Raw genomic sequence first — 20,066 nt, forward strand, 5'->3', positions numbered from 1 at the left:
TTGGGAACAACGTGGCGTGCTGCCAACTGCTGGGTATCGGTCGACATACTACGCAGCGGTAGCACTCCGACGGAGCACACTGCCGTATTGAAAGGGTTAATAGAAAGTAATATTCATTACTTTGACCCATTGTCACCTCCTCTAAGGGGCAGTGCTGAAAATATTCACGTTCACGACATTCAAATTCAGCGAATTGCTGCCTTCCTTGTATTGATAACCTACTGCTCAAGCGAGAGTCGATAAATATGAAACAACACTGTCAATGAACCCCAGTGGAATGAACATCAACATCAGCTTGCCATGAAGTTCATTTTTCATTTGCACCTTCCTTTTCGTCATGGTATTCGTAAGGTCGAAAAAGAAGATCATTGCGTGTTAGTGAAAATCAAAGCATAAAATTCAACGTCACCAATTGAGAGTAAAATCGATTAATGGTGAAGGATGGCAATCCATCACACAAAATTATTGTTTTTTGGCAAGTTCGGCAATAGAATGTATAGAATAACTCTTGCTACGTTTTATGAATCTACTCACGATTGCCTGGAAATGACATACACCACCATTATTTATATGTGCAATGGGTGACACGTTTTCAACAAAAATTCACTGCAAGCGATGAAGATCAACTTAACGTTCGTGATAATCACCTGAAATTATTGACAGTAATGGAAGTGCCTGAATGCAGGCTTTTCGAAATTCGTTCATGCTGTTTTCGATCAATATACCAGTCAAAGCTCATGCGTCCCGACTCTTGTGTTATGCTCATTATGACAGATATGGTGTTGAGTTTCAACAGAAGAGAATTCATCCGATACTGGGAAAAATCTAATTCGTTCATTCGTGAATAAATTTTGATAATTTGTGGCACTGCTAAGGGGTGAGATTGAGTCAACTTTCATTTAATCGTAGTTCAGTGAAAAACTAATATTATTCAACAATTCCTTGAACATTTACGAGTGTTCATCATTAGAGAACGTTTCTACGTAATCAGAATTGTGTTTTACTCTAATTTACGAAACTTCGAAAGCTCGAAAACTTCCTTTTTTGACCCATTTTCGATGGTACTTTACGAATTTGTTCTACCAATCGGTGCACTTGTTCAGTAATTCCATGTTTTGCTCGAAATACGAATTGATGAATCGGGATCAATCTTTCAATCTCGGGCGATGATTTTATTAGGGTAATTTTTTGAACACTTTTGAGAAGATTATGATAGTCGAAATTTTCCATGCTTGTGGGAAATATCCTATATGGATCATCGCGTTGAAAATTCTCGTGAGATGTAATTGCTAGATTAGTTAGTTCCTTGATCATCTGTTCGTTGATGTAGTCAATACCGAGTGACTTTTTCACATTGATGTGATTTTTGATAGCACATATCACCAATCGGTGTTTGATTTTCATTTTGATTCGTGTGGTGATCGGGAAAATAATTAGAACCCTATCATAGTTGCACAAAACGAAATGTGTGTATTGAGAGAGAGAACGATAAGTTCAGTTGATCGGTTTGGGCTGTATGAATAAACGTCGGCCGGAGTCGGTCTCTTGTGACTTGTATCTTGAACTGAGTGGAATAAATTAATTAACCGGAAGAAATATACCCCTAGTGTTCGTACATTTCAAGTGGCGACGGGTTGAAAAGCTGTTATTTAAAAGAAAAAATTATACTGTAATAAGTGAAATAGAAAAAAAAGAAATAGTTTTCTTCGCTGCGGCTGTGGGAAGCATGCGGTATAAGCCGTGTAGCGTAGGCATAGGTTTGATTGGTAGTTCGTTATTCGTCTGCTTCACTTCCTTTTCTTTGAAGTTCCAGGAGTATTGGTGAGTCAGATGATACATCCAGAAGGAGCTTCGATCGAATTCGTTTACTATTAATTTTTTTTTGTAACAGCGAAATTTTAGCAGGTCCGGAAATCGTGCTAGATCCTCTGGCTAGTGTGTTGGTTCGCTGCATGATGCAACACCATAGCCAGAGTCAGTGATAACGTTATATAAAACGCGACCACGAGTCAGCAAGTCGTGATTACCAAATGAGCCTTGATCCCCAAAAGGTGTGTTTTGCGTTGAAGTCACCAGCTACGATAGATCGGTGACCTTGGAGTGAGGATTTCTCCTCCGAAGGGTGGTGGTTCGCGAAGAATAGAGTGCTGTTAGTACTAGTTTCTCTCATTCACTCTCGATACACACAGCCGCTGCTTGGATATTTAGAGTATTGTGACGGTGCCATAAGTAGTGTGGAATATCTCATTTGATGAGGACTGCAGCCCCTCCTCTTGCTGACCCGTGCAGGTGGTTAGTACCATAGAAATCATATCCCGTCATAACGATCAGCTGATTTACATGTCAATAATTGAAAATCTTTCCATTTCGGCTAATAACCTGGAAAATTCGTGTTGGAATACTATTTACCAAATTCTGCTGAACGGATTTCTCGATATTTACCCATGTTTCCGAAATTGCGACCTTGAACTCTTCAATCGTGAAAACCGTTTTCGCTTAGTACGAGGATCCCCCTAAGATTTTCAACAGGATTCATGTCTGGAGAAAGAGCCTGTCAGTCCAAAAAATTAAGTTTTTGGTCCTTAATCCATTGCTTAGTTTCCTTGCTAGTATGAGTAATAGCATTGTTTTGCTGGAACGTGATTTTTTTGTGACGATATCCACACAAAAACGGTAAGAGAGAGGATTCCAGTACATTTATATAATCCGTGAATGATGTAAAATCTATATTGAGCTCCGGTTGCATAGAACGCCGCCCAAACCATGCACGAGTCTCCACCAAAATTTCTGGTTGAAAAATATTGTTCCTCCTTCCGTAAATTACGCCAATACTGGTTGAAACCATCAAGACCATCCATCGTCAATGAAGATATCCTATTATACGTTGAAAAACTTTTCGCTATGGTATATAGTAAAACGTATTCTTTTGGAAATATTCTTTGCCACAACATCCTATGTCCCACTGTCGATTCATGTGAGCTTTGGCAAAACTCAGACGTCTTACTATGTGTGACGATATAAGATGAGGAGATTTAACATTTTGAGCCTTATTTATGTGAGGATTTTTGCATCGATTTAGCCTTTTCTTCTCTCTCCGTGAGTACTTTTCCCTTCTGCATTTTCCAGATTTGTTGATTAAAACAACTAAAACAACAGAAGATGTAACTGGTCTTATAGAATTTTGACGCTTGAAAAACACAAAAAACATTCGTTTACGCTCAGCGCTCGCACACACACAAATGAAAATCATGCAACGTTTGGTAGTTACCAATACCTACACACTAGAATATAAATTGAAGCATTGTTTGTTTATGTAGCAGGCCTTGCTTCCTTAGAAGACTATGAGTTTTATGTATTGATTAAAACATAGTTTGTTAGTTAACCACCAAGCAAAATAGACCTGCTTTAGTCACTCCGAACTACCAGTCTACCACCGTGGTTACGGCTACAACAATTGGCGACGAGTAAAAAATTTGAAGAATCTCGAAGTCTCTCAGGCATCTCGCAACTTTCAAGCCATCTGAAGAAAATGTCTGATGCGGATCTGAAGAACGCGATTCTGCAGCCACCAATCTCATCGCGGAGCAGCAGCAGCAGATAGAAAATCATGAAAACCGTGCGAATCCGGCTGGCAGCGGCAGTGAGAAAATTATCGAATCTCTGGCCAACGGCATTCAAGATTTCCAGTACGATCCGGACGCAAGATTCTTCGACGGCTGGTATGCGAGATACGAGGACGTTTTCACGAAGGACGGAGAAGCCCTGGATGACGCCGCCCGAGTGAGATTGCTTCTACGCAAATTAAGCACCCAGTTACACGAGAAGTACGTGAATACTATTCTTCCCAAGCACCCTTGGGACTACACTCTGGACGAGACCGTCAAGAAACCGGAAAAATTGTTCGGTCGCCAGAAGTCAATTTTCCATTGCCGTTACCGGTGCCTGCAGTACTCGAAAAGCGATGCGGATGGTTTCACATCGTATGCTGCCATGGTGAACAAACACTGTGAAGCTTTTCAACTCTCCAAGCTCACCCCGGATCAATTTAAAGCCCTCCGTTTTGTCTGTGGACTCCAATCGCCACGGGATGCGGACATCCGGATTGATTTCGAAGCTGGAAACCAACGAAAACGCAGCAGAAGATGCAGGAAAAGTAACTCTGGAGAACCTTGTGGAAGAATGTCATCGCGTGGCCAACCTCAAGCAGGACACACTGATGGTGGAGAGCAAAGAAGCACGCAACGTCAACATTGTTACTCGCAAACAGAAGAATCCTGCTACGAAGAAGCACCAAAAAGTTCCTAAAACGCCCTGTTGGAAATGCGGAGATCAGCACTATGTCCGTGAGTGTCCATTCGCTTTGCACACCTGCTCAAAATGCAAGCAACATGGCTGCTCACCGTGAACACATATCGTAGACTCTTCCAATACAACCGACTTCCTCCAGGAGTTAAATCAGCACCAGGCGCATTTCAACGTATCATCGATAGTATGGTGGCCGGCATCTCTGGAGTCAAGCCATACTTGGATGACATCCTCATCACTGGTCGCACCAGGCAGGAGCACAATCGGAACCTCTACGATGTTCTCGAACGTGTGCGGGAGTATGGTTTTCACTTACGCCTCGAAAAATGCCGTTTTGCGCTACCTCAGATCGAGTTCCTAGGATATATCCTAGACAAGGACGGTATCCGACCCGACCCTTCGAAAACTGAAGCTATTACCAAGATGCAGCCTCCGAAGGACGTCAAGCAACTCCGTTCTTACCTTGTTGCTATCAACTATTACGGTCGATTCGTCAAGCAGATGAAGCAACTCAGGGCTCCCCTGGACAATCTGCTCAAGAAAGACGTTCGTTGGTGCTGGACCAAGGACTGCCAGAAATCATTTGAGAAATTCAAATCGATTCTACTGTCGGATCTGCTGCTCACCCACTACGACCCGTCAAAAGAGATCATCGTCGCAGCAGATGCATCAATGTATGGTCTTGGCGCTGTCATCATGCATCGTTTCCCAACCGGTGAGGTAAAGGCAATCGCTCATGCCTCTCGCTCACTGATGCCTGCAGAGATGAACTACGGACAAGTGGATAAGGAAGCATTGGCTCTGATATTCGCTGTTACCCGCTTCCACGAGATGCTATATGGACGCCATTTTCTCCTGCAAACCGATCACCAACCATTACTAAAGGTTTTCGGCTCAAAGAAAGGTATTCCAGTCTACACCGCTTGCAGCGCTGGGCCCTGACACTCCTGCTGTACGATTTCAACATTCAACATGTTCCTACGGACAAATTCGGCAATGCAGACTTCCTGTCCCGGCTGATGTCATCGCAGCGTCGAACGGATGAAGACTACGTGATTGCCTCCGTTCACGTGGAATCTGAAGCGAAAGCAGTTCTCGACGACACCATCAGCAACCTTCCAGTAACGCACCAAATGATCTTGGCTGAAACGAAGAAAGATGCAGTTCTGCAACAAGTGGTTGGTTTCATCAATAACGGTTGGCCAGCAAACGCAAAGCAGATTGTCGACCCTGATGTCAAGAAGTTCTTTGATGAAGTCTCTGGCGCGCAGCTATTTTTTCATGCAAATGGTATCAACCATCTCCGTACTGCTCCATACCACCCGCAGTCCAACGGCCAAGCAGAGCGATTTGCCGATTCCCTCAAGAGTGGCCTCAAGAAGCTGAGTTATGAAGAAAGTTCACCTACACTGGAGCATCTGCACACATTTCTTTCGGTGTACCGCTCTACTCCAAACCCGAATACTCCGGAATCGACGTCTCCAGCTGAAGCGTTCCTAGGGAGACCAGTACGCAACACGTTGGACCTGCTAAGGAAACCTGATTCCGTTACTCAAGCTGCAAGGAACCACAAACAAGATGAGCAGTTCAATCGTCGACATGGAGCTGTCAAGCGCAATTTCGAAGGTGACGACCTGGTCTTCGTTGAGCAGCATAGCAGAAATGCCAAGTCCTGGGTTCCTGGCCGAGTCATCGAACGGAAAGGTTCCGTAAATTACATCGTTGCTCTGGGCACAAAAGGACGACCGAGGCTTGTTAGATCGCATATCAACCAAATGTGCCCTCGCTATGATTGTGACACTTTTGAGGAAGAAGCACAGCAACTACCATGGGAAATCCTACTCGATGAGTTTCAACCTCCAATAACACCTGCACGAGTTAATCCAGCTGTACCTTCTACATCCGTCAACCCAGCACCCTCTGCATCCGATGACCCTGTTCCTATTCTGATGCAACCGGTTCTGGATCCAGCAGAAGGTACATCTGGCCCGAATCCTGGTCCGATTATTGAAGAAGTTGAGAACGACGCTACACCAACGGTTGAGCTATCCGATCAAGAAGAAATAACCCTGCGATGTTCTTCTCGTGAATCAAAACTTCCAAGATGGCTTACTTACTTTTATGAGAGGGAGATGTAGCGGGCCTTGCTTCCTTAGAAGGCTATGAGTTTTATGTACGTTTTATGCAGAGTGTACGCATTGATCTCAAACCCAATTAGCCCTGCTTCGTATTTCAGTCGGGTATACAAGTACGCTACCGTCGCATGTGTTCTTCCGATTATGTCCACGTCATTGACGAAGCAGGTAATATAACTATACTTGTTGAAAATCTTGCCCCGCATGTTGAAGCCCGCTCTCCGTATAACACCTTTCAGCACCACGTGGGAGAGCAGATAGCTGAGTCCTTTATGGGCCTCAAATAATTCCGATAGATTGTCTGAGATCCGCACAATGCAAGCACACCATCCATCGTTGCCTGAAACCAGTTTTGTCATCTTTCGGCGAAAACCGTGTTCGTACATAATTCTCCACAGCTGTCGTCGGTCGATTGTATCATATAAGGTCGACGAAAATGTGATGCGTAAGAACTTGCGGCACTTTTGGAAAACCTTCCGCAATGTAAAAATCTGGTCCTTCGTCGACCGGGCATGAATCCGGGTATAAACGAGCGACTTATATAAAATAACAACGTAGTTCTACGTCAACAATGCGGTCGTATCTTGGGCACAACCTCCTATATTTTTAATAGATGAGAGAGATTATCCCTTCTTTCCACTCCTTTGATAGCTTTTCCATGTTCCAGATCCTGATCATCAATCGATGTATACTCTCTACAAATGTTCTCCCTTGAAGAGCTGCGCTGCAAGGATATCTTTATCGTCTACTTTGTGTTTTTGAGTTGATTAATGGCCTCCTTAACTTCGCCCATCATCGAGGTTGGTACGTCGTTGTTGCTCACTGCATTGCAGTAGTTCTTTTCGACGCCGTCTTGGTCTCCTGTCTGCACGTTTTTCAGGTGTTCATAGAACTGTCTCCACCTTTCGATGACTTCGCGTCCGTTCTTCAAAATGCCTCCTTTTGACGTGAGACTACGTCTAACCGGAGTATATAGGGGGTAAAATGAAAACATGCAGGAAAAATGAAAGATTCCGAATGCTTATAACTCGAACATTTCTTACTGGATCGGAAATATGTTTCCATCAATTGATATGGAATATTTCTACGCTTCTATCGCAATTAATACGAACACAGCGCTTTGGCTCGGTTATTCATTATTGCATTGAAGGATATGTCTTCATATCTTGTGCTCACTGAATTTCTACGCATACCATTTGATGATTAGGCAAAATGTTGTTAACCATTTGCTGCGATAACGCTTTTTAATTAAGCAATATGCGTTCGACGTACATGTCAAAATCGAAACTGAGTGCCTGAAGTTCATCAAATCAAGCAAATTCTCGGTTGTACGTACGTACACATGAGAGATGCAAACTTCAGAAGGAAACGTAAAATAGAATAATCGTTTGATAATTCTTCCGTTCACATATTTTGTCCTAGGCATCATACCAAACGTAAAAGGACTGTCATTAAATTTACTTGTAACGAAGAACATTCTCTATCACAATGCATGAATTAGCCTTACATGGCATTCTACAATCTTTTTACTCCCAAAGCAAATATATTGAATTCAATTGAATTCGGGGATTGTTTCATTCCATCAAAAAATTAATCAATACAAACAAATGATTGCTAAACTGAGGTAGTCTCACGTCATCCTTGCTGTTATATCATAGACATAACCCACCCATTTTTTATTGGGCTCGAGGTTAGTATTACAAAGATTCTCATAATTGGGATGTTGCAGTCTCCAGTACTCTCTGTTTGTGTGGCCGACACGGGATACTTCCTATTGGGGTGCAACTGACCATTAATCAGCGACGCCCCCCCTAGTCTGTACCTCATATCAATCGTGGTGCATCTCTCTTGACTCGAGGAATCCAGGGTAGAATGGTCACTGGGCGGTACAATCTTCAGCTCGTGTAGAGTTGTCATGAGCGGTACAACCTTTGGCTCTTGTTGAATGATCAGTGGACTGGATTTTATTCGTACAATCGATTTTAGCAACACGATAGATTCTGACGTCGATGAGGAGTGCCGACCGTCGATAAAAATGTAGTAAATTTGTGTTTCCGTTAGCTGAGATCTCCACGTGTAACGGTATTGAAGGCTGTGCTGGAATAAGGTCCTACGTATGATCAACATAGTCGATAAGTCAGAGGTTGTTTTCGTTGCTTCGCAGATGGGCGCTGAACCTACCAATTACCGGTTTGAACTCGTCCTCTTGACCGACCTGAGTATTGAAATCCCCGATGACGATTTTGACGATATTTTGGGCAGCTATCGTATTTTCTGTAACGGTATCGGTGCTAGCTAGATGGGAGTTGTGGACGTTGATGTTGAATAAGTGACATCACATCCTCATTCTACACATTGTTTAGTTTATTGGCCACCAACCAATCACCCGTTTCTACATCTCCCCCATCACGATAAAAGCTGTACCCAGCTCGTGTGTGTTGCTGCAACTTTGGTAGATGGTGTAACAACCTTGAAACGATCGCATCATCTAATCTTTCCAGCACCTCCTGCAGCGCTACGATGTTGAATTTGCGAACTCTCAATATTTCCCAAAGAATCGGGTACTCGCAAAAAGGTTGAGAGACTTGAGTTTCCAATCGCTAGTTCGTGTTTTTTTTTTGCGAGGATCTAGTGCGATTGCCTTGTCGTGAATTTGTTTGTGAATTTTCCTGTGCGTTTCACTTTATGGAGAGCGTTTCACTTTAAGGACCTGCACCAACCCGCAGTCTCATCGGAAGGCCATCACAGTATGTTTAGAGTCTCACACTGGAACGAGGACAGTGATCATCTGTCATCCGAACAGACACCGTTTTAAACCGCACACGCGCTGACAATCCAAGCTAGGGCGAAATTCGCATCGGCCTGCGCAAATCACATCGGGGGATCATTCTTCCAGAGACTCAGAAGTTTAGAAGTTTAGGATAGTCAGGGGATTATGAAGTCATCGGCCTTCGAATTCAATTGGAAATGAGTTTTTGCTTCTTGTAACTACCTTATTGCATAGAAATCAAGTTTTGGTTTCACTTTTTATGGAAGTTAAAATGAGATTGTGTACGCAGGTAACAAGGTACATGTCAGGGTTGAGTAGTAATGGTGAATGAAGAGGCAGATTTGTATTCATTCGTCACGTCAATTAGGATAACCATTTGCTAGAATTGAATTTACTAGAAATAAATTTACGAGCATTAAAAGCGAGGATGACTTATGAACAAGTCATTTTGATGGCAAACGCCGAAGTAGTCCTACTCGAAGTGAAACGACTGAGAAGAGAGTTAATTTTCATGTATCGTCTTCGGAGTCCTGGCCTCTCTTCATCTATGCTTGCAACAAGAAACATCGGACTTGTGCTGTGTGTTGTGCTATTAATGACACAACAATGATCACTGCCTCCGCTGTCCGGTCTAACTTGACAATGGGACAGAAAGAATACTCTTACACCTAAATGGCTACTATGTAATTTACCATAATTTACGATAAACATGTAACATGCACACGATTGAATTCGACTCTGTTACTGCCAAAATGCTAATGGTATAAAAACATAATCAAGTGCACTCGTGGTCGAGTGGTTAGCGTCTCACATTATCATGCCGGGTGTTCGGCTTCGATTCCCTTTCTGGCCGGGGGATTTTTCGTCAGAGAAATTTCCTTCGACTTGCACTGTGGTCACGCGTATTCTAGAGCTTGCCCCACGGAATACATTCAAGGCGTGTTATTTGGCATAGAAATCTCAACTAAGTATTTATAAATGACGCTAGTTAATGCATACGTTGAGACGGCAAAAGTTTCATAGGGAACGTTAACGCCATTCAAGAAGAAGAAGAAGATAAAAACATAATCAAGATTTTCATTACAAGGTAGCAACATTTAACTTTATGTATCCGTATCAAGGATGCAAAATTTCGAAAGAACATGTTGAAATCGAAAAGCAATTTTTATCAGTGCAAAAATATCTCTTGTTTTGATATAGTTTTCGTGCCATCGACAGAAATATCAGTTCATTCTCGATGTCAGTGAATGCTCAAGCCGAAAATATCCCCTTTCATTGCGTCCTGATGAAAATTTCGTTGGTCATACACCCATAAACTCAGCACTCGAATGTGCCGTTGCCCATCGATGTGTGTGCGGCACAAAAATGGAACCGGGGTTAGAAACATACCAGGAAAACATACACACGAACACGCGTTTAAACGTCTGACGCGGTGTCAGTGAGATGATATTTCTCTTGATGGATATTTGTTCCCTTCCACTGTCAGTTGATCGAAGATGCGTATGAAAAATTGGGGTGTTCATTCTCAGTGAGACAGTGAAACGAATGAGTGTGGGGAATAATGCAAAAACCAAACGTTCCACGTGACGGAGTGTCGGTTGCATGTAATTAAGTTCGGTTCATTTGTCATGAACTGCAGGAGCATTGATGATTGAATTTAATGTTGTCTCAATATCTTGCGCTGTCAGTAAAATGAGTGAGATTTTGCTACTCTGATCCGTATCCCACAATAGCAAAGCAAGGATACAAACAAAACAGAAGAAGGAATAATATTAAGTTGGTAGAGTGAGAAAACGATGTGAAAATGAATATTGTGGAATGAAATGTATTATTATGAAATATCAATAATGTTTTATTAGTCTGTGGGAATCTATTGGAAAATGTTTAAATAAATAATTGGCACCCTGAAAGTCACACAAATGTTAACGCAAATTGTTTCATAGTTGTTTTCATTTACCTCTGTGTAGCTATCATAGTTGGGGTCGTTTACACAAATTCGCGCCAATCTTGTGATAAACCCAGCTTCATCCGCCAAATGAGATTTCTTCTGTACGATGGCGAAATAAGCGTATTCGGAACTATTGAATCCGTACACATAATTCACGAGAAAATGATCACGGTATTTCACATCGATATTAATGTTCGATTGCTGGATTGAAAATTCAGCGTAATTGAGATCATCTAGTTTGCGAGATGAAATCGCTGGAACATCGTGGCGATAATCGCCAACATTTGTGAAAGTGGTTCCGACGTAGAGTATATCTTCTTTTCTCCAGGATTGATATTTACTTGGCCCAATAAATGCGTACGTTGAAGAGAATTCATCATTCGCTGCCAAAGCTACTTCCAAGTATTTAGATGAATCCGGAAACCTTCCACTGAGATAGTAAATTTCACATGCGCCTTGATGGATGCTTCCACAAGCAATTAAAGAGTCACCCAGAAAATCGTAGATTAATACTTTGTTATGATTGCTGGTTTCATACGTTTCCACATCATCTGAGGAACATCCGCCTGCATGACACTGTGGAGAATCTAGTTTCGGGCCTGTGATTGCCTCACTTAATTGTTTTAAGTTAGCATCAAGTTGGAAGATCCTATTGGTGGCTCCGGCATAAAGTTGATTCCTTCGTCTATCGTAAATCATATGAGTGAAATATGAGTTATTCCTGAGCGAAAACTGAGCGATTATTGTTTGTGATGGAAATGCTGATGTAGTATTTTGTCTAGGTCCATCGCTCATTGCACTCATTATCTTAGTTGAAAAGCTAACCAAAAGTAGCAAATTAAACCACAGTAGGACGGGCATAGCGGCTTCTTGAGTCGTGTTCAGCTCCTTACGATGTCCCTGCAATGTACAAGAATGAAAAAAAACATTTTGTGAATAAATATTTTTGTACGTCTCATTCATATGATTCATATACATTCAAATTATTAAAATACATTTCATTACTAATCAGAGAACCGTACGCTTTATTTCAGGCATCTAAAAAACTGCTGAAAAAAAACTGACATGAAAACTGCACTTATCTGACACGTGGCAGCAAGACCACCTATCGTTGTGTCCGCCAGTCTGGTCTCTGGAGTCAACTTCAACCTGGAGGTATACCTCGGGCAAATCAATGTGACTGTACCACTTGCCATTTTGGTGAAAATGTCTTCAGGTTCAGGTTAAGGTTCCAAGTTCCAAAACGTTGTTAAGACCCTTGGCGAAGTCAGCACAATGGCGAACGGTGCCATTTGGTTTCCGCACAACCACGATCGATGCTACCCAGTCAGAGTGGTCGACCGGTACGAAGAAGTCTAGATTTTGCAGACGCTGAATTTCGTCTTCCACGGCGTGCTGCACACTGTATGCCACGGGACGTTTAGAGCGAAAAATGGGTTTTGGAACCCTTTTCAGTGTGAGCCGAACTCTCGTTTTGATGCATAGATCCAAGTTGGTGGTGAACACCAGGGGGAACTGCAATTGCAACGCTTGAACGCCGTTTGATGAAGAACCGCTGACTTTGCAGTAGAATGAGCTGACCGGGATGTCCCATTGCCCAAACAATTCAATCCAGTCTGAACCTAAAATATTTAGACGGCACAAACCTCGTCTCGAATGCCACCAATTTCCGCGTCACACCAGAGCTGAAGTCCAAGATATAGTGATACTCCAGAAGCAGTATTAGCTCTGTAGAATGGTTGTACTCCCGGAGGCTGACCAATCAACTTCCAGTGTTGCTCGGGTATGATTTCATTTATTTATTTACAGTTTTTTTTATCCCAACAGTTTATTTGATTAGGCTCATTTAGCAATTCAGCTGTAACAGAGCCGAATTCATTCGTGTACATTTTTTATCTTAAGATAACTTTTGTTGTATATTACACTGTTACCATTTTGAGGCGTAAGAATATCGCTATCTATCGATGAACATTTGTTTTATCTATAACACAGTAGCCGTTTAGGCGCAATAGAATTCCTATTCTATCGATGCACAACACATGTCGCCTTTTTTCGGCGTAAGAATATTGCTACTGTTCGAATGTTCACAGTTGGGCTGTTCACAGCGGAACTGTTGATATGAGGCTTCCTTTGTTGCGTTATTAATAGTGCCAAATACCGATGCAGCAGACCGAAAATGTGAGCGGTAAGGGAGTGGGATTACCGATACATGATGATTGTTGCGTGGACATAGTAGCTAGAATAACACACTAAGATGGTCAGTTAAGAAGCCCTGAGTTATGAGCTCATGATCGTTCGCTTAGTAGCGGACACGCAACCAATTAGGTTACGAAGACCCCCAATCACAGTTTATGTTGACCCACTTGACGACAATTATTTACAGTTATCAACAGGTTAAATTAGACCCAAATCATAGATTTTCCTAATACGTTCACGCCGGCGCGTACCACCGATGGTCCCCACTAGACAGTGGGCGAGGAGCATGAATTACAGCGCCGGCGTGAACATGTTAATCTAACCTATCCTGCCGGTTAAGGAGATGGCGGCTTTTTATCGATTCTCTCATTACATTGAATTCAATGAGCTCGATATGGTCAATAAATACGCGAGCCATGCTAGCAACGGGCTCATGGTGAGCATAGTTAATACGCATTTGGTTTCATAGTTAGTATGTAATGGTTTCGCACGCATTTACTACCAGCACCGGCTAATTTTTTGATACATACTGTGTTACCTTTCCAAGGATGGTAAATTTATTGAACTTATACTTTATTTTGCACAATCTATCTATCTATCTATCTATATCAGGGTGTCGGCTCAAAATCCGAAAATAAATTCCCTGATATTCCCTGATTTTCCAGTAATTTTTCAGAAAAATTCCAGATGTAGACTAGTAGTTTAATTCTCTAAAAGTACTTTAGCTGTAGCTCCTAAAACATTTAGTTAGCTTAAACAATAAAATTTATGAATGTCTGTCGATATTTTATAATAAATAAACTGTTTGTGATTTTTAATTGAGTTTAACGACGACTGGTAAGGGTCGTAAAAGATTTTAAACGGATTTAATAATACAGTTCAAAGTTATCTTGAAGGAGTCTCAAATACTAGTACAGAATGAGACATTTTCATTTTGATTTGGATCAATTTCATGAAACTTTTAAGATTTTAACGAAATGCTTTATCTCGTAATCTTTTGGCTTCCTTCTGTACGTTTTCCAAAATTTTCCCTTCGTTCCAAAGTGAAGTAAAGGGTGTGTCACATCAAATTGCATCACGGAAAAAACGCTGTAGAAATTTAATTTTTAGGAATTATATCTTCAGCTTTCGCTTATAATCAGATAAGAGTGTATAGATCACGTTGGCCATGCTTCACTGTCAATTTTTCGTAAATTTGGAAAAATGTCGTCGAACGAAAAAGAGCGTCGTGAATTAATCCTGTGCACTCATTTCGTGAATCCGGAGTTGTCACATCGGGACATCGGTAAGATGCTGGGAATCGTCCAATCCACGGTCAGCAGAGTACTAAAACGATACTTCGAGAACCAAACCATCGACCGGAAGGTGAAGAACGGCAAAAATGGGTGCTCCGTCAGTGAAAAAGATCACAAGCGCGTAGTTAAGCAGTTTAGACGTGATCCGAAAAGTTCGGTCCGGGATGTCGCCAATAAGCTGAATTTGTCAATTTCATTCGTCCAGCGAACCAAGCAGCGGGAGGGCCTGCGTACATACAAGGTTCAGAAGGCTCCTAACCGCGACGAAAGGCAAAACATGGTGGGGAAGACGCGAGCCCGGAAGCTGTACACCGAAATGCTGACGAAGCCGCATTGCCTGGTAATGGACGACGAAACCTACGTCAAAGCGGACTTTCGTCAGCTGCCGGGCCTGTTGTTCTTCTCCGCAGAAGACAAATTCAGCGTTCCGGAGGAGATTCACAAGCAGAAACTATCCAAGTTTGCCAAAAAGTACATAGTGTGGCAAGCGATCTGCTCTTGAGGAAAGCGGAGCGCCCCCTTCGTGATGACCGGCACGGTAAACGGGCACTACCACTATTGAAGCAGCACGAGGGCCCGACCATCTTCTGGCCGGATCTCACTTCGTGCCACTATTCAAAGGACGTGTTGGAGTGGTACGAAGCCAACGGGGTCACCTTCGTGCCAAAGGAAATGAACCCGCCCAACGTGCCGGAGCTTCGCCAATAGAGAAATATTGGGCGATTATGAAGCAGGCCCTCCGGAAGAACCCAAAATTTGTCAAATCAGAAGCGGACTTCAAGAGAAAATGGATTTCTGTTCAAAAAAACTACAACCTGACGTTGTACAGAACCTTATGGACGGGGTAAAGAGGAAGGTAAGAGCATACGGGCTTGGGCTCGAAGTATGAATAAAAAGAAAATGCCAAAAGTTGTTTAATAGTTTTTATTTTACTGTCTAAAATTTGTAAAAGGATCGGTCTACTGGGCGAATTTCTACAGCGTTTTTTCCGTGATGCAATTTGATGTGACACACCCTTTACAGCTTCATAAACTTGTAACATAGCACAACCGTTTCCTCCCACATATTTTCATAAAACATTCGCTAATGGAAAAGCCCTCTCAACGTTGGGGTTTCTAATGAGAGACAGAAGACCGTTTTGGGTAAAACCGTAAACCTGTCCTTTTCAGAAATGGTTCAGTCGTTCATTTTTCGGATCATAGTGAGCAAACTTGTTTATGTTGCTAGCAATATTGTTTCAATGATAAATCTGTTGGAGCTCCACTGAAACGACCAAAATCCGTCAAATATCGAAAAGTCAATAGTCAAAAGCTTCTCGAATCGTTTTCCCTCCATTTTTTATCGGAATCAATGATGGAAAGATCAAGGATACATCAACGCAATGCTTCGCATCTCAGACGAAATTTCAATATTTGTCAGTCGTAAAATTTTGGCAAGTTTTTTTTAATCCTTTGATTAACCGTGTAAAATATTCAATTCACCTAAATTAACCTAACTTCAAGAGCTCTTTTCTCTCTTTATTTAGAAAAACAGTTGCAGCTGGCATAATATGACCAATTCACGTTTATACCGTCCATCGACACAAAAGGAATTTTGTTCGAATATATAATTTATAATTTACTCTACATTACTCGAGAATTAATCAGGCAAATGGAACGAAATATGATATGTGGAAGTTTTAGGCTCCCGTGGCCGAGTGGTTAGCGTCACAACTAACATGCCGGGTGTTCGGATGCAACAAATGGGTGCAACGGGTACTAGGGTGCAATGAATGATTCTGGTTGGATACTCCTTCCCACTCTCTTAAGGGGGGCTGCCATACATATGAAATACAAATTTCTACATTACTCGAGAATTAATCAAGCATATGAAACCAAATTTGACATGTAGAGGTTTTAGGGTGCAATACATGTTTTTACGGTAGTTAGACACTCTCTTACTCCTCTTGAAAGGAGGGGGTCCCATAAAAATAATGCACATATTTCAACCAAACTCGGAGTTCGGAAAACTCTGAAAAAAATTGAAAAAATCGAAACTTTAATTCGCACGTGTTCTACGATTACATATTGACAAGCGTTGTTAGTCTATTTGATGTTTACGGTAACGAAATTGATCTTCGTTCGAAAGTGGAAATGGATTTTAATGTGATAAAACGCACTCCTATATCGTCTTCTATCTATATAAATAAAAATGGATCGCCGTATGTGTTGATAAGAGCAAAATTCGAGAAAGGAATTGTACGATTTAGGGCTGTCTTAATTCCATAATATTCCATGTAACGGAGAAACATGTTATTTGCAAGTAGATGAAAAATCTGGCACGAGAATTGTGTCTGAAAATAATCTGATATTATAATGTCGAGTTTTGGTAGCAGTTCTGAAATTTTATAGTAAAAAATAATTTCAAAGGGGAGATTAGAAGATCAATCAATGAACAGTTCTGCGATTGGACCCATGAACGTGCGCTTAGAAAGAAAACGTGGATGTGAGCTTGAGCTTGAGCTTGGGTAGACTGTTCAATTCGTAGTTGCTCTCCGTGATTGACCTGAACCAACCAAATTGCCACTTAGAAAGAAAACGTGGATGTGATAACAAAAACAAAATTTTGGGTGGGTCGAAGTTCGCCGGGTCAGCTAGTTTTATGTAAAGAAGGTAACTAGAAGGCACAAAAAAACATCTGCAACTTTTGCCTTAATTTCGACAGTTCCTTCTGAGTAGCAAAAATGTTGGATGTTTCTATCCCGTATTACCGGAATGTAACGGAAGATTGAATTCTCGTCTTAGCATGTGAGTGCATCCCCTGCGACGAAAACACCGAGTTTAGAAAGCTTGTGAAAAGGTACTGATTTCATTTCATTTAAAAATGGTGTCGATGAAAAGTATCGCGAGGAAGCTCTAAGTGCGAACACATGGCCAGACGGAGTTTACATTTCGGAAATCGTAAATCATCAAAATAAGAAAGCTGAACAGGAGGTTTCCCAAAACCTCCGCGTGATTTAAATTGTTCCCGTTCGACGATGGATATCATTCAACAACTACCAGTTACCTCTACCTCTGAGTCTCAACATCCAACGCTTAAAATGGACATACAGCCTGCACTTCCAACTCAGGTCAATCCACCTTTTGGACATGGCTTCTCAACCGGGACGCACGTCATTGAGCATTTCGAAAATCCCCGAGTCGGCCTCTGCAGTCGTGACCATCTACCCTACGCTCACCAGTCGTCTCGGTCCTGCTAGAGGGGTCTGGCGAAGGGATCTTCCAGCTTGCTCCATATAGCAAGTATGACACACAAATCAACGGTTACTTCCCTGATGCTTCTGTATCTTTCAGTAGCCTACGCATCCAAAACGTCATTGGATTACGAACCAGTGTCGATGCTTTTTTCTTGGTTATTATCGATGCTGATTACGGCATGGTTGGGCTCACCGAGACCTGGTTAGATTATTGCATCTATGCGTCGCTACTCTTCGGGAACGGCTACTCTGTATACAGAACGGATCGCAATGTTCTATTCACTCGAATCTCTCTCCTAACGACATTGTACTACAGTTTAGTGATTATAATCTCTGCGATGTGCACTGGGCTGTAAAAGAAGATGGCTACGCGTCAGTTGATCTGGATTGCTCGACCATGTACTGCCAGATCATTTCTGGATGGTTTCTTCATACACGGCTTTACCCAGATTAACAACTTGGAGAATGCAGAAAACCGCACTCTTGATCTTGGCCTCGTAAACGACGTCATGCTACCTGGTTACCTGATTAGCGAATCCACTGAATATATTGAATATATGATTGAACCTCGTCATCCTCCATTCTTTGACCATTTGTGTGCAGCATTGCTCGTGGTAGACTGAAATACTCTGAACATGATTCAAGATGTTGATAAAGCCATTGAATTGTTCTCCAACGCTATACTTCAGGCGATTACAGCACACGTTCCTATGAAGCTTCCTCCGTGTAAACCGCCATGGTCAAACAACTGTTTACGCTTGCTGAAACGTCGTCGATCTGCTGCTCTATGTTCCATACTGCAGTTAACGATTTCAACACTCGAAACTGTAATTCATTAGGGATAGTAATGAGAACAGGAGATACAATGGTTTTTTGTATGCCCGATAGAAAATTCGTGTTGAGGAAAGCTTACACTTAGTTCAAAACAGTTCTGATCGTTTGTAAGCTCAAAGCGAAATGAAAACGTTCTTCCGACATTAATGCATCTTGACGAGCTTTCTTCAAATTTGATCAGTGAAAATACGAACTTTTTGATCGATAGTTCAAACGCGCTTTCAACGGTTATACAGCTTCATCTGAACATGTTAGATTAGCTGTCCAGGATGCTCTCTTTGCGCCTGCTCGCAACTGTTTGAAATCATCATAAATGAATTGCATTTTGACTGTTATGAGCAGTACATCTCAACGAATCAACATGGTCTCTTCTCACAAAGATCCGTGAGCACCAATCTAGTTCAATTCTCATCGCGTTGTATCCGCGTCATCTGACAAATCGAGCTTCGTGTGTGAGAATTGGGTCAAATGAGTCCGAGTCATTCACAAACATATCTGGAGTGCCTCAGGGGAACCATTTTGAGCCTCTTACTTTTCTCGTTGTTCGTAAATGACATGCCCTTGATCCTGCCCCGAGGAACGAGACTCCTTAGCTGATGATTCTAAGGTCTACGTGATCGCCGAAAAAATAGATTATTCTCATTATCTTTAAAGTATGCTGAACATTTTTGAGACGTGGTGTGCACGGAAGTTGAATGACACTGAGCGTTGAGAAATGCCAAGTTATTTCGAGCGAAATCTCATCAATTTCTCGTACATGTTGTCCGGCAAAGCCTTCGAGCGGGTTCAACGAATTCACGACTTGGGTGTAATTCTTGATGAGGAGTTCATATTCATCTACCACTACAACGACATCATCTCCAGGACAAACCTACAGCTCGACATTTGGAAAGCGTGCATTGTATCTGTACAAAGAAAGTTCGTGCTTCGTGCTTTGATGAATCGTCCATGGCTGAACCCAAGGAACGTTGTAACGTTGTAAACGGTTGGAGACGGACATGTCCGGTAGACCAAGGATGCTGGAAAAGTACAATGAGCAGTTCCCATGATTTGCCGGCCAACTATATAGAAATAAGCTAATGCTGTCCCCGGCTGAAATATAGGCAATTAAGTTGAAAGTGTAACGAGAACTGCGAAGAGAGAGTGGAGGATCGAGCGATATGTCGAGGAGCTCTGCTAGGCTGAGTACATCGGATGCAGCAGTGACCCAGTTTCACGGAACGGGCTCCTTAACCCGACACAAGATTCCAAAGGTGCGGTATTACCACCGACTGACGAGTGCCACTTGTGGAACCAGGAAGTTCTACCTGTGTACCTGGAAGTCGTAGAGAACCTAGAGGAGCTGCAG

At 42.2% G+C, this 20,066-nt stretch overlaps 1 protein-coding gene across 3 annotated transcripts in view; it reads right to left on the reverse strand.

The window, feature by feature from the left end:
- LOC129764652 (plexin-B) overlaps positions 1 to 20,066 on the reverse strand; it is a 131,521-nt gene that overhangs the window by 99,736 nt on the left and 11,719 nt on the right. For all 3 annotated transcript variants that reach the window (XM_055763937.1, XM_055763938.1, XM_055763939.1), the window contains exon 2: positions 11,168 to 12,058. In XM_055763937.1, the coding sequence (XP_055619912.1) occupies positions 11,168 to 12,019 (852 nt within the window). In that variant the 5' untranslated portion in view covers positions 12,020 to 12,058. The remainder of the gene's footprint in view (positions 1 to 11,167; positions 12,059 to 20,066) is intronic.

The sequence above is a fragment of the Toxorhynchites rutilus genome, chromosome 2, assembly GCF_029784135.1.
Source record: "Toxorhynchites rutilus septentrionalis strain SRP chromosome 2, ASM2978413v1, whole genome shotgun sequence".
Taxonomy (NCBI): Eukaryota; Metazoa; Arthropoda; class Insecta; order Diptera; family Culicidae; genus Toxorhynchites; species Toxorhynchites rutilus.